At 47.6% G+C, this 13,926-nt stretch overlaps 1 protein-coding gene across 1 annotated transcript; it reads right to left on the minus strand.

Moving 5' to 3' along the window:
* Positions 1 to 7,306: 7,306 nt before the first annotated feature.
* Positions 7,307 to 11,729, minus strand: LOC115068295 (the record flags this gene model as incomplete). The annotated part of the gene is made up of 3 exons (XM_029558270.1): positions 10,730 to 11,729; positions 9,867 to 10,007; positions 7,307 to 7,425 (listed from the first exon to the last, which is right to left on the minus strand). Coding segments are annotated over exons 1-3 (1,260 nt in total), but the record flags the coding sequence as incomplete, so codon positions are not given.
* Between the last annotated feature and the right edge of the window lie 2,197 nt (positions 11,730 to 13,926).

Genomic DNA, 13,926 nt, shown 5'->3' on the forward strand with positions numbered 1-13,926 from the left:
CAGGAGGTCCTCTCCCAGAGAAATGGATTTGAGCCTTCATTTTATTTAGCAAATCCCTACCCAATAAGGGATATGGGCACTCTGAGACCACCATAATGGAGTGTGAAACTGTCTTCTTACCTAAGTTTACTTCCTTGTTGGTAGTCCAAGGGTGCTGAGTGATTCTCATGGCCCCTTGCACCCAGGTGCGTCTACTGGTCAATTTTCCCATAGTCTCTTTTAAAGCTTACTATTGTGATCTGGTGTCAACTAGGAAGTCGATGGCTCATCCCTCCAATTGTAGGGTCACTCAGGGCTCGTGGTGGAGGCTTGCCAAGCCCAGGCCCCTTCAGTTTTCTAGGTTCACCAACTTGAGGATCTTGGGCTTGGAGGGAGGCTGGGATCTTGTCCTTTGAGGACATTCCCTAGCCCAGTGGCCCAGCTGCTTACAATATGTGCACTGGTCTCTTTTTAGGTGGGGTGGACCTTCGTGTGGGGGTCGCGGGGCTTGGGTTCCCTTTTTCATAGAGGGTCAGTCCTCCCATTTGGGATTTGTTGCTCTTTCAGCCAACAATATCCTAGCCAGCCCTTTTGTTTGTCTTTCTTCAGGGGTTTCTCTGTTGTTAAATAGCTTGTTCACCACCACCATCAGCTCAGAAAGGTTTTTGCCCTCAAAACCTTCCAGCTTTTGAAGTTTTCATTTTATGTCTGGAGCTGCCTGATTTACGAAAGCCATATTGATGGCCATCTGATTCTCTGGGGCCTCTGGATTTATGGGAGTATACATTCTGAAAGCCTCTAACAGGCATTCCAGGTATGCTCCAGGAGACTCATCCCTTCCCTGCATCACCTGACTGACCTTAGACAAATTGGTGGGGTGCTTAGCAGCTTCCTGGAGACCCCTCATAAGAATCTGGTGATAGACCTTTAGGTGTTCCCTACCTTCGGGGGTGTTATAGTCCCACCCCTCTGTTGGGCATGTGAGAGGGAAAGCAGCCACAATCAAATCTTCATTCTCTGTTGGTTGCCCATCATTTCCAGGGACTGCGTGTCTGCATTCCTGAAGGATGCAGTTCCATTCCTAGGATGCAGCTCTGTTCCTCGGTGGTAAAACAGGGTATTCAATAACTGTTGGCAATCATCCCAAGTGGGTTGGTGGGTAAAAAGAATGGTATCCAGGAGGGAAATCAGGGCCTGAGGCTTTTCTGTGAAGGAGGGAGTCTGTAACTTCCAATTATACAAGTCACTAGTAGAAAAGGGAAAGAAGACTACTGGGAAAATTCCGTCCTCCCTTGGGGGCCCAGTCTCCCTCAGGGGAAGAGCTCACACAATTCTCCCCTCCCCCCGCGAGTGAGTGTGCAATGGGCTGGGCCAAGGGAGGTGCTGGCTCAGCCATGGGAGCTGTGGATGGAGACTGGAGACCGGGAAGGACTGGAAGAGGAGGAAGATGCTCGTGACCTGCGCTCCCTAGGTCTATCCTGAATACTCACTGGGGCCCCGTAAGGTGGCGGGAGTAAATCTTCCTCTGGCACTGAGGGAAGAACTTTGGGACCCAATGGGTTTTTGGTCTGGACTTTCTTCAGGGGAAGCAAAGTGGCTGGCCCCTTAGGCCCCAATGGTGGGGGCGGCAGTAAGGGACCCAGCCAGTTGGGGGGGCAGCAACCAGATATCGCCAACCTAGGATGTATGGGATCTGGTCAGGCTGCCCCGGTTCCCCAAAGATAACTCCTTGAACCCTGTAGATGAGGGACAGGTTAAAGGACCCTTCAGGTGGCCACTCAACTTCAAAGGAGGGGCATTTGATGGTGCAGAGGGTCTGGAGGCAGGTCGGCTTGACACGGAGTCCAGACATGTTCGAAGCCACTCGTTTGTAGTCCTGAAAATGACTAAGAACTAGATCAAGGGGAGCTGAAGATGATGAGACTTTCTGGCTCATCGTGGGATAAGCTTCAAGAAAAAAGAATATAAGGAGAGGAATGAGAATGAGAAGTATGATGGAAAGTCGATAGAGGGAGAAATGAAAATCTCGCAGTGCACGGAGTCAGCCGAGAAGACTGCTCCTGTTCCTTTCTCAAAAAGATTTGGCCAGCCTGGATTCCACATCAGACTGGAGCACGACCCCTCAGCAGAAGAGGAATTGGGGCATCCCCCATTCTCCTCCAGCTCTGGGATCAATAGCATGTCTGCCTGATCTCTGTTGAGCCCCAGGATGTCCAGACTACTGAAAAGCAAGAGAGAGAGAGAGAGAGAGCGAGAGAGAGAGAGAGAGAGAGAGAGGCAGGCAGAACTTACTAAGACCAGCTCTGGTGGTGCTTCTGTGGGTCTGGGGTCTCTATTCTCAAATCCCAGATGAGCCCCCACAATGTTAGGGTTTGAGAATCAAGAATAATTCCCACAGATACCCAAAAAGATTATACAAAAACTTTATTCAAGAATCTAAAGTCAAAAAAAAAGACAACAACCAAATGGCGGCTAGCCAGGCACAGACTTCAAGAGCCAAAGATGAAGTCTGGCCCTGAACAATAGCAGGCAGGAGCTTTTATTAGGGCACTCCACAGGAACCCGCACGCCCATCAAACATCTTTTTAAAATAATTGGATGTCCCCATATCCTGTGTGTGTGGGAAGTCTTGATTGGTAGGGGCGGTCTTCAGGGCATTGGAATGTGCTAACACCTTTTAGAGTCAGAAGTTTTTGTTCATACCTTATAAGGTTTTTACATATACAATATGCCTGAGCTTGTCTGGGCTTGTCTAAAAAAGCTAGCCAAAATGGAGTCAGAGCATTCTGGCTCTTCACTGTGACTCCCAAAAGATAGGAATTTCCTCCCAAAGCCCCCTTGAGAAGCCCACACTGAAATCCCACACTAACCAAATTCACCCTGTGGTGATTTGGAAAGAATTAGCATGAGATAGAGCCTGCAGGCAGACATTGAGTCCACCTGACAAGTGTCCAGCTCTTTAGGGCTCTTAATAGAAGATGTTAATGAAAACTCAGTTAAGGGGCTGGAGAAATGGCTCAGTGGTTACGAACACTGGTTGTTCTTGCAGAAGACCTGGGTTCAAATCCCAGCACCCACATGGCAGCTAACAACTGTCCTTAACTCCAGTACCAGGGGATCTGACCACCTCTTCTGACCTCCACGGGCATTGCATGACACAGGTGCACTCACCTACATGCAGGCAATACACGCATACACATAAAATAAAATAAAAAATAAAATATTAAAAAAAAAAGAAAAGAAAACTCAGTTAAGGTCGTATGTCCATATACACTGGCCAGGTTGCTTGCAGCTCCTTGGATTTTGATTCTGTAGCATGGTCCAAACTCAGCATTTTTGCCACTCTCCAGGCAATGTAATGTTTGACATGGGATATGTGTGTGTGTGTGTGTATGTGTATCCCCATCCCCATTCTGTTGTTCCCTGAACAGCTCAGGCCACTGCAGGCTGCAGCTGGTGTTGATGGCACAGAAGCGCTGAGTCACGGGCTGCTCAGCGACCCTTACATCAAACTATTGTCCTTTCTTTCTTGCTAGGCTTTGACTCTTTCCGGCTTTTTGTTTTGTTTTGTTTTGTTTGCCTGGGGCCTATCTCTGCTAGGAAATCAGGGCGTGAAAACCAGAGGCTGCAAGGGCTCCTGCACAGAGGAGGAACAGTGGTCGCAGCTGGAACATCATGCAGCCCAGGTCTGTGCTGCCCCAGCTTGGGCTCTGCCAGGTTGGGTGTTTCTCTGCAGCTCTTCCTGCCACTCTGGTTTCAACAGGAGCTGATGAGTTTTAACAACCTATACAGTCTGAGTCAGCCTTGCTTGCTCATTGAGCACTAGTGTAACAGGTGGTGCTAATGATCCCTGTGACAAATTCTTAGAGAAGTAACATCTGGAGAAGGCTGAACAGATTTGTTTAAATGACTATTTGGACCCAACAAGCTTGTCATTTTAGTCAACATTTTTTGTTATAAAAATCTACTTATTATGTAAAAAATTGTCACTGAGATGTAGCTGACAGGAAAGTATAAATATAAAGCAAAAATTAGGCTCATGCATACACTCATGCATCCACACATGAACACACACACACACACACACACACACACACACACAGTGCTACTGTGGAGGTGTAGAAGCTTGTGGAGGTGGGACAAGCTTGATGACATAGGCAGACCTCCATTTCAAATTCTCTCTCTCTCTCTCTCTCTCTCTTTCAAGTTTTCATGTAGTCTAGGCTGGCCTTGAACTTCTAATCTTTCTGCTTCCACCTAGTAAGTAGATTATATGTGGGTGCTATCACGCCTGACAAAGTATTTTTTTTAAATCTACAATGAAGGAGTTAAAAATATAATTTAGTGGTTGGTTCCTTGCTTCAAGTCCCAACAACCCCTCTCCCCATAAAAACTACCTATAGCCCATCACCAACAATGATCACTATTAGCTTTGTTTTGTTGATTTTTGAGCCAGAGTTGCATGTAACTCAGGGTTGGCTTTGAACTCCCAATGTAGCTCAGAGAATGATATTGAACTCCTAATCCTCTTACCTTTACCTCCCACGTGCTGGTATTGCAAGTGTGTAACACCATGCCTAGCTGTTACTTTAATGGATTCCTATATATCAAATGCTCTACACATACATACATACATACATACATACATACATACATTTTATATACTTGGGCCCACACTATATATTTTATTTTATTAATTTGAAAAAAGTGCTCATATCATTAAGCCATATTCTAGAAGTGATGTAAGAATGTGGAATGAACAGATATCGATGTGATTATTCTTGAATTTTTTTCTGTCACTACTGTGTGTGTGTGTGTGTGTGTGTGTGTGTGTGTATGTGTATTGCTAGGGAATTGAACCCAGGGCCTGTGCATATTAGGCAAGGACTCTACCACTGAACCACAGCACCAGTCCTGCCGCAGTTCCTTGCCAGGTCAGTTCCATCCCCTCCTCTCACCTCTGCAAGGTACCTAACACATTTCTTTTTTCCTCAGGCAACCATCCCACATCACCCTTGCTTTTTGGGTTCTCTGGGAACTCCTGAGCTTTATCTGTCTGGACCAGTAGTTTCAAATTTGAACCTGTATCACAATCCCCTAGAAAGCAGACCTCATTCCCAGAGTTTCAGACTCACTAAAGCTGGGCTGATGAGGCAAGTGGTTCAATGCTGAAAGCCACGAGGGCTGGATGACCTATCTGCTTCCTCCAAGCTCTCCCCAAATGCTGCTTGTCCACCAGTCCTTTCCCTGAGTTTGACATATCACCACAATTCTTCACCAAATCACAGCCTATTCTATTCTCTTGCTCATATATACACAGGGCAAAACATATTTTCTTAGTGTTGAGGATATAGCTCAACAGTGCATACCTAACATTCAAAATTCATGGGTTGCATTCCCAGCACCCAAAATAAAATAAAATAAACTTAAATAAAATAAAATAATAGAAATATTTTTCCTAGGAGTTGAAGATGGAGCATCCATGGCTTGTCCTTACTAGGCAACCACTCTACCACTGAGCTAAATCCCTACACCCCCCCAATAAAATTCTTAACTGGGGGTAGGGGGGTTGAAATTGAAAGACTTTGGGGGAGGCCCCCCAGGACCTGTGACAGCAGAAGCAGAAGCTGGGGTGATTTGTCCTTCACTCTCACTGTATAGGATTCTCCTAAAGAGCTCAAGAGGAAATGCACAGATGCCCAGACTGTTTGCTGAAGGAAATGACACATTATCCTCTTCCCCTCATCTGGTAATTCCTGAAAGACAGTCAAGCCCTGATAATGTTGCTACCTCCTTGGTCTTCTTTCCCGAGGGAGGTGGGGCTGAACCAAGAGGACAGAATCTATTTTCAGCGTCAGCCCATTGGGATGCCTTGAGGAGAGGGCAAAGGGTCACCAGCAATGCAGTCCTATTCTGGGACAGAGATGCAAACTTCCTTCCTGTCCAGCTTAGTAACAGTCCCTCTGTGAAGTTGAAATCTTCCACAGAGGGCTGAAAAGATCCTAAAAATGCCCTCATGGACTGGGATGGCCAGACACAGGATAGATGGACAGATTTAGTGGTGATAGGAGGTTTGTCAGGACAGTGGGTGCTGAAATTGCAGCAAAATTGAGACCACTGGAAAAGGCTTGTTATACCTCATCCACTGGACCCCGAAAAGACCACCGAGGACCCAACACACCAAAATGCAAAAGCAAGGGTTTATGGTTTATTTGGGCTTAAGCTCAGGCTCTCAGACCTCACCAATGCAGCGGATCCGTGCTGAGAGCCTGGAGTAAGGGAGAGTGTAGTCTTTTATAAGTTTTAGACAAAGGGAGGAGGGGGATTCTGAAGTTACATTTTTGGTTGGTTTAAGGAGCCCATGCGTGCCAACATAATTTTGAACTGATTGGATATATAGAGTACAGATCTGGAAGTTTTCCTTTGGTGGGTGCTGTTCTCAGGGTTGTGGAATGTGCTGACTGTCACCTGTGGGGTCAGGAGTCTCCTTATAGGGCAGTTTTGTGTCCGGGCTTGCCTAATCTATAGTTTCTTAGAGGGGAGGAGGAGGGAGCAGCAAGGGGGGGAGGGTCAGGGCATGTCTAAAGCAGTAAGCTATGAAGGCAATTAGTGGGGGCTCTGAGGAGGGTCTCAGGGTCCTACACTAGGGGGCAGGATGAGATGGATTTGGCTGCTGAGCAGGGAGAAAGAGGGTATCAATGGTGAGAGCAAAGCCCAAACCAGTGCAGAGTAGGATTAAGAAAGAGAGCACAAGGCCAAGGTAGACATCACAGAGGGAGCAGGGAAGAACCAGCTATGCCAGGGCCAGGAAAGACTGGGGACCTTAGAGGACAGGCCAAGGAATGAAATAGCTACATGTTTGTTCTTGAGGTGTGCCGGGGCCAGACAGCCAAGACGGACAGTACCTGAAAGGGGGAGTGAGGATTGAAAGGAAAAATAAGAGACAGAAAATATACTTGGGAGGGCTGACAGTAGTGACTGCACCCTCGGTTTATTTCAGTTCCGCCTTTTTATACAGAAGGGCCTCCTGTTCTAATTTTCTTTGCTCCAACCCTTCTCTTATTTTGGCCATGTTATCTTTTATCAGCCCTGAGTGGTCTCTATAAAAATAGCATTCTTCTTTTAGGGCAACACGTAACCCCCCTTGCTGCAGGAACAGGAGGTCCAACCCTCTGCAATTTTGTAAAGCTATTTCTGCTAGAGAGCCAACAGAGTCTTGAAGCTTAGTTATGGACTCTTCTATTCTCTGAAGGTCAAGGTCTAAACTAGTGTGTAAAGCGTTATATTGATCTCACCCCTGTATCAATGCAGTAATTCCTGTGCCTACCCCCGCAGCCACACCGGTGCTGATTAAAGTCGCAAGGGTTAAGGCTACAATTGCAGGAGTTCTCTTAAAACGCAAGGAGGGAGAGAGCGAGGATAGGTATGACAGCAGGACCTCCTGATCTGAATGGTAAACCAGACAAGGAAAAAGAAGGGTAAGGACACAAAAGCCTCCTGTATTAAGGACACTCCCAGAGACACAAGGTGTTAGTCCCAAAGAGCAAGCCCACCAAGTGTTAGGAGGTGGGATAACAAAGGTATTGATGAATGCAAAAAGAATCTTGGTCTGATTACAGAGGGAGGAGTACTGCTTCGGGACTGTACCAATGCACAGTCCCGACCCAGAAATGTATTCCAAGGTAATTTTTGGTATAGAACCCCATTTACAATTAGAAGAATTATGAGAAATTTTGTAGGGGCCAGAGGTGGCAATCCCCTCTAAGTAAGGAGGAGTCACAGTATAGCAAAGCCAGCAAGATTTAGCTAGTTTAGGGTTAGTTGCATTGAAAAGGTTATAGGCCTGATTTATGATCTCAATAAAATCTAAGGACTGCTGGTAATGGTGGATTGGAGAAAAGGGTGTAAGAGACTGTTTAGTGGATCTTCCCACGGTGGCAGGATACGGGCTGAAAATGGGAGGAGGTGAAATCAAGGGTTTGTTTGTTTTTGCATCCATAATAAGTCTTGGGACAAGAATGGGATTAGGTCCTATTGCTGTGGCAAGGGGCGCTTGTTGCCTCGTGATGGTGAATAAGATTCCAGGGTCACCTGAAGCTCTCTGGAGGTATAATCGTAAGCCCCAGATATTGACACCATCCCAACCAGTAAACTGTTTTCCTTTATCAGTGAATCTAATGAGCAGGGGATTGCAGAAGCGGGGCTTAGATCCACAAGCCAGCTCACATGGGGGGGTTCATGGTGTTATGTATAACAGTGATGTAATCTCCATGGGCAAAACCTAACCAAGAAGCATAGCCAGTGGTCTCACATCCCCAACGTGGACAGTAATACTGATCAGGTCTCCCGCAACTAAGCTTATATTGGGGTCCTGGACAGATGTAAAATTTCTTTTGTCTGAGAAATCGGACTCCTGACTTAAATTTACAATTAAATCCCACTGAAGAATGCTCTGTATCCCTACTGACAGTTGCCACACCATAATCCCATGCCCCATCTGCCAGGGTACAAAGATCTGATATTAACACGGGATTCCCAGTTTCTAGATTGGTGATTATCCAAGTAACCTGCACAGGCATATGAGGATTTGTTACTTGTAGGAAGGCTGCCACTAGACAACAAGCAGTTCGATATCAGTAATAGACAGGTCAGCAGGAAGGATCCCATCAAACGCAAAGCTTGAACGGATTCGAAGGATGTGGGGATGCTGTCCAGGTGTCACCCTTGTAACTTTCTGGGATTGCAAGAGGGTCGGCTGGTTTTACGTGGGAGTGGTGTACCCAAGCTGCGATGCTGTCCACTTTGAGTGCGGTGGAGGTAGTTAAGAGAATCATGAAGGGGCCCTTCCATCGCGGCTCAAGGTTTTTCCGTTGGTGTCTGTGGATGAAGACCCAGTCACCGGGCTTGAACCTGAGAGACAAAGGCTGGCCCATTATCTGATCCTATCATAGTTGGAAAGCCATACCTGGGTAGGATTTCTTCGATTACTTCTTGGCTACCATGTGTGCAGTTTCATGTTTGGTCGGGTAGACTTCAGTCCATCCAGAGAAGGTGTCTATGAACACTAGTAAATATTTATATCCAAATTTTCCTTGTTTGATTTCAGTGAAATCAATTTCCCAATACGTACCTGGTCATGTCCCTCTGCTTCTGGATCCAGGGTTAGAATGGGACAGAGCTGAGTTGGTTAACTGGCAGGCATGACAATGCCTGATGATTTTTTCAATAGCTTGGTTTCCTTCCTGAATTTTAACTTTGGCCCTTCTTAGTAAGTCTTGCATCCTCTGGGTGCCCATGTGTGATGCTTGATGTATTTTTTTTTTAGCAACTTTACACCCAAATTTTGAGGTAAGATAACTTTTTCATCCACTGTCCTCCACCAGCCCTCCAGGCACTGAGTCATAGGGAGAGTGTGTATTCAAGCTAGGTCCTTGGGGCTATAATGGGGAGTTTTAGGAAATTCCCTTGCTCCAGGGTCAACCAGAGTGGGTAGAATTGAGGAGGTCAAGGCTATTTCTTTATCTGTCTTGTTGGCCAAATTGTTTCCCCTCTGGATGGCGCTGTTTCCTCTTTGGTGGCCAGGGCAGTGGATTATGGCTAGTTTTGTTGGGCCCCAGAGAGCTTGCAGGAGGTCTAAGATTTCTTGTTTATTTTTAATAGTTTTTCCCTCCGCAGTGAGGAGACCTCTCTCTTGATAGATGGCCCCATGAATGTGGGCAGCGGCAAATGCGTATCTACTGTCTGTGTAGACATTGAGTCTTTTTCCCTTGCCCATTTCTAGGGCTTTACTAAGTGCAATCAACTCAGCTTTTTGGGCCGAAGTACCTGTTGGCAGAGGCTCAGCCCAAATGACGCTCGAGGTAGTTGTGACTGCTCCCCCAGCTTACCATTTCTGATGAAGCTGCTTCCGTCCGTATACCAGGTTTCTTTGGCGTCAGGTAAGGGGACATCCTTCAAGTCTGGCCGGATGCAGTGCACTTGTGCCAGAATCTCAGTACAGTCATGAAGTGGGTCTCCAAGATCTGGGTCTGGCAACAGCGTGGCTGGGTTTAAGGCTGTTGGTACCTGGAAGGTGATCCTGGGTGGGCTTAAGAGCAGAGCCTGATAATGAGTCAGATGGGCATTGCTCAGCCAGTGATCCGGGGGTTGCTTGAGCACTCCCTTGAGGGCATGAGGAGTCGCCACAAGCAGGTCCTGTCCCAAAGTTAATTTGTTAGCATCCTTAACCAGCAGGGTGACTGCAGCTATAATTCGCAGGCAAGGGGGCCACCCAGCTGCTACAGGGTCTAGTTTTTTTGATAAGCAGGCAATAGGTCTCTTCCAGGGGCCTACCTCTATGCAATACCTCTATGTTCATCCACATATAGACAGAAAGGTTTGCTTACATCTGGTAGTCCCAAGGCAGGGGCCTCTAAGAGCTTGCGTTTTAGGGTTTCAAATGCCTCTTGTCTTTCTTGTGTCCAGCTGAAGTCCTGTCCTTCTTTGGTGGCCTCATATAGGGGTTTTGCAATTTCAGCAAACCCTAAAATCCAGAGGCGACAGAACCCAAAAACCAGGAACTCCCTCACCTGCTTTTTGGAGGTTGGTACGGGTATCTTTAGCACAGTTTCCTTGTGGGCCTTAGTCAACCACCGCTGCCCTTCCTTAAGGATGTATCCTAGATAGGTCACTTCTTGTAGACATATCTGAGCTTTTTTTGCTGAGGCCCAGTATCCTAATTCTCCAAGTATGTGGAGTAAGCCCTCAGTACCCTTTAGGCAGGACTTCTGGTCTGGCGCCGTAACCAATAAGTCATCTACATATTGTAACAGACTTATGTTGGGGTGTTGGGCTCTGTACTCACCCAGATCTTCATGTAAAGCCTCATCAAATATAGTTGGAGAGTTCTTAAATCCTTGAGGCAATCGCGTCCAAGTCAGCTGGCCATTGATTCCTGCCTCCGGATCATGCCCTTCGAAGGCGAAGTAGGGCTGACTACTGGGTGCTAGTGGCAGGCTGAAAAAGGCATCTTTGAGATCCAGAACTGTATACCATGGCCGATCTGGTGGCAAGGTACTGAGCAACGTATAAGAATTGGGGACAGTGGGGTGAATGTCAATGACTCTTTTATTCACCTCTCTTAAATCTTGTACTGGTCTATAGTCCCCGGTTTGGGGCTTTTTGACAGGCAGGAGTGGGGTGTTCCAGGCCGACTGGATTGGTCTCAGTATTCCTAGCTCCACCAACCTTCTAATGTGTGGAGTAATTCCACACTTTGCCTCTACGGGCATAGAATACTGGCACACTTTAACAGGGTCTACTCCCACTTTGAGTTCAACATATATGGGGGGCCTGTGTCCCACCAGTCCCATACCCTCTGTTTCTGCCCAAGCTTGGGGAAATCTTTGGAGCCACTCGGCTATCTCAGGATTGGGTTGAATCGGCTCTTGATGTAGTCTATATTCCTCGGTTAGGTCATTGGTGACTAGGACCTGAATCAGTGCCCCATCATGAAGCAGGGTGGCTCCTTTAGCTGTGAAGTAGATTTGTGCTCTCATTTTTGACAATAAGTCTCTGCCCATAAGTGGGTAGGGGCATTCTGGGATTACTAGAAACGAGTGGGATACCCGACCTTTTCCTAGATCCACTGTTCTTTGGGTAGTCCAAGAGTAAGGTTTTGTTCCAGTGGCCCCCTGTACCCATGTAGTTTTGGAGGACACTGGCCCTCTTGGCTCCAACAGAACCGAATTCTGTGCACCAGTGTCTACCATAAACTCAATTGGTTTCCCCTCTATTTTTAGGGTTACCCTGGGCTCAGGGAGGGGGCCTGAGCCCCATCTCCCCTAGTCACTGTCTTCATCCCCAATTCGAGCTGATAATACCTTAGCTGATTGCTTATTCTTCTTGGGGCAGTCCTTCACCCAGTGCCCTTCCTCCACGCAGTTCACAGACTGGTTTTTCCCTACCTTATTTTGTGGTCTGGATCCCACCGATGAGCTCCTTCCATACTGGGGCTTTGTTGCCAATAATATCTCTCTGAGGTCCTTTTTGTGGCAGGCCTGTTGTCTCTCCAGGACCTTGGTCAGGCTTGCTTCCTGTCTTTTTTCTTTTCTTTCCTCTCTCTGTTCTGCTGTCTCCCTTCTATTATAAACCTTTTCTGGCACTGCTATTAAGTCCCTAAGGTTCTTTTCTCCTAGTCTATCTAAAGACTGTAAATTTCTCTTGATGTCAGGGGCTGCCTGGTTAACGAAAGCAAACATCACAGTTTGAGCTGATTCCTCTTCTTTTCTCCTAGTCTCCTATCTAGAGACTGTAGCTTTTTCTTGATGTCGGAGGCTGCCTGGTTAACGAAAGCAAACATCACAGTTTGAGCCGATTCCTCTGCTTCTGGGTCATATGGAGTGTACCGCCAGAAGGCGTCTTGTAACCTCTCTAAGTATGCAGCCGGGCTCTCTTCGGGCCCCTGCCTGACATCATAGACCTTAGACATATTGGCGGGTTTTCTAGCTGCTGCCTTGAGACCCGCTAACAGAGTCTGGCCATAGACCAGGAGCCTCTCCTTACCTTCTGCCGTGTTGTAATCCCAGTTGGGACGGCTACAGGGAAAACTGGCATTAATGATGCCTGGATCGGTAGTAGGATCTCCGGTGGTGCCTGGAACCAATTTCCGTGCTGCCTCGAAGATCCTGTTTCACTCCTCAGTGGTGAACAGGACACTTAGAGGCTGATGGCAGTCGTCCCAGGTGGGCTGGTGAGTGAAAAGAACAGTTTCTAATAGGTTAATCAAATCCCTTGGGTTTTCAGAGAAAGGCACATTCTGTGAGCACCAATGGTAAAGGTCACTGGTGGCAAAGGCCAATAATGAAAGGGCTGATTGCCCTCTCCATCTGGAGGCCTGGCTGGCCGAAGGGGGAGGACAACAGTGTCAGGCTGTAGAGTTGCCCCCCTCCGGCTCCGTGTGGCCTGCACAGGTCCTCCCAGAAGCGGTGGTGGTGCCTCAGGGTCAGGGGGTGCAGCCTGCACTCCCTGCGTGGCCTGCACCCCCTGCGCCGCTTGTGGAATGCTCGTTTGGGAGGAGTAGGGCGGGGGAAAGATGTCGTTCTCCTCCGCGCCTCCCTGGAGAATGGGTTTCTCCTCCACCTTTTGCTTCAGGGAGAAAACCTGCAGAGGTGGGGCAGTCTGGTTAGTTGGAGGCAGGAAAGACTTGACCCAGGCAGGGGTGCCCTCAGGTCCTTCGACGAGGCCCCACCAGGTCACGATGTATGGGATCTGGTCCTGGTGTCCTGTCCGAGGGTGAAAGACGTATTCCTCTACCCTGGAAATCAAATTTAGATTAAAAGTCCCTTCAGGTAGCCACCCAACATTTAAGGAGGGCCAATCTACTGAACACAAGGTTGTCCATTTTTTCTTTTTTATATCTACGCTATTGTTATGAGTGATCGCCTCGACGTTCCCCCAGTGGACTAGCGTAAGGTCCAGGGGAGAAGACGGGGCATTGCCCATAGTGCTTGTCAGTCCCGTCCGTTTCATCAACAAAGAAATTAGAGCAAAAAGCATGAGACACAAGAATGACACAGACAGACAGAGGGCCCAAAATAAGCTGCCGCGGCTTTCAGATGGTCTGGGCTCTCGGCTGTGCGAATTCCCCGCTCGATTATGCCAAAGACTGTACGGATAGGACGCACGTGTCCCAACAGGGTTGCGTGGTCCTCTGAGGTTTCAGACGGACTATTGTCCTGGTGGGGTGTCCGGTGAGGAATACCCACCCCGACGAGGATGAAGACGTTTCCCAGTTCCTCCAGGTCTCTTCACTAACGTTCCAGCGACAAGAAAAACTGAGATCAGATGGTCGTGACCAAAGTATAAGTGTAGAGAAGACAGGCACACACAATTTTACAAAAACTTACCTGGCCGGTTGATCATAAACTTTTGGGGTTGGTTCCTCTCGGGGGTCTCTGGGGGGAATCC

The sequence above is a fragment of the Nannospalax galili genome, unplaced genomic scaffold (assembly GCF_000622305.1).
Source record: "Nannospalax galili isolate Female #2095 unplaced genomic scaffold, S.galili_v1.0 scaffold1508, whole genome shotgun sequence".
In the NCBI taxonomy this organism is placed as follows: domain Eukaryota; kingdom Metazoa; phylum Chordata; class Mammalia; order Rodentia; family Spalacidae; genus Nannospalax; species Nannospalax galili.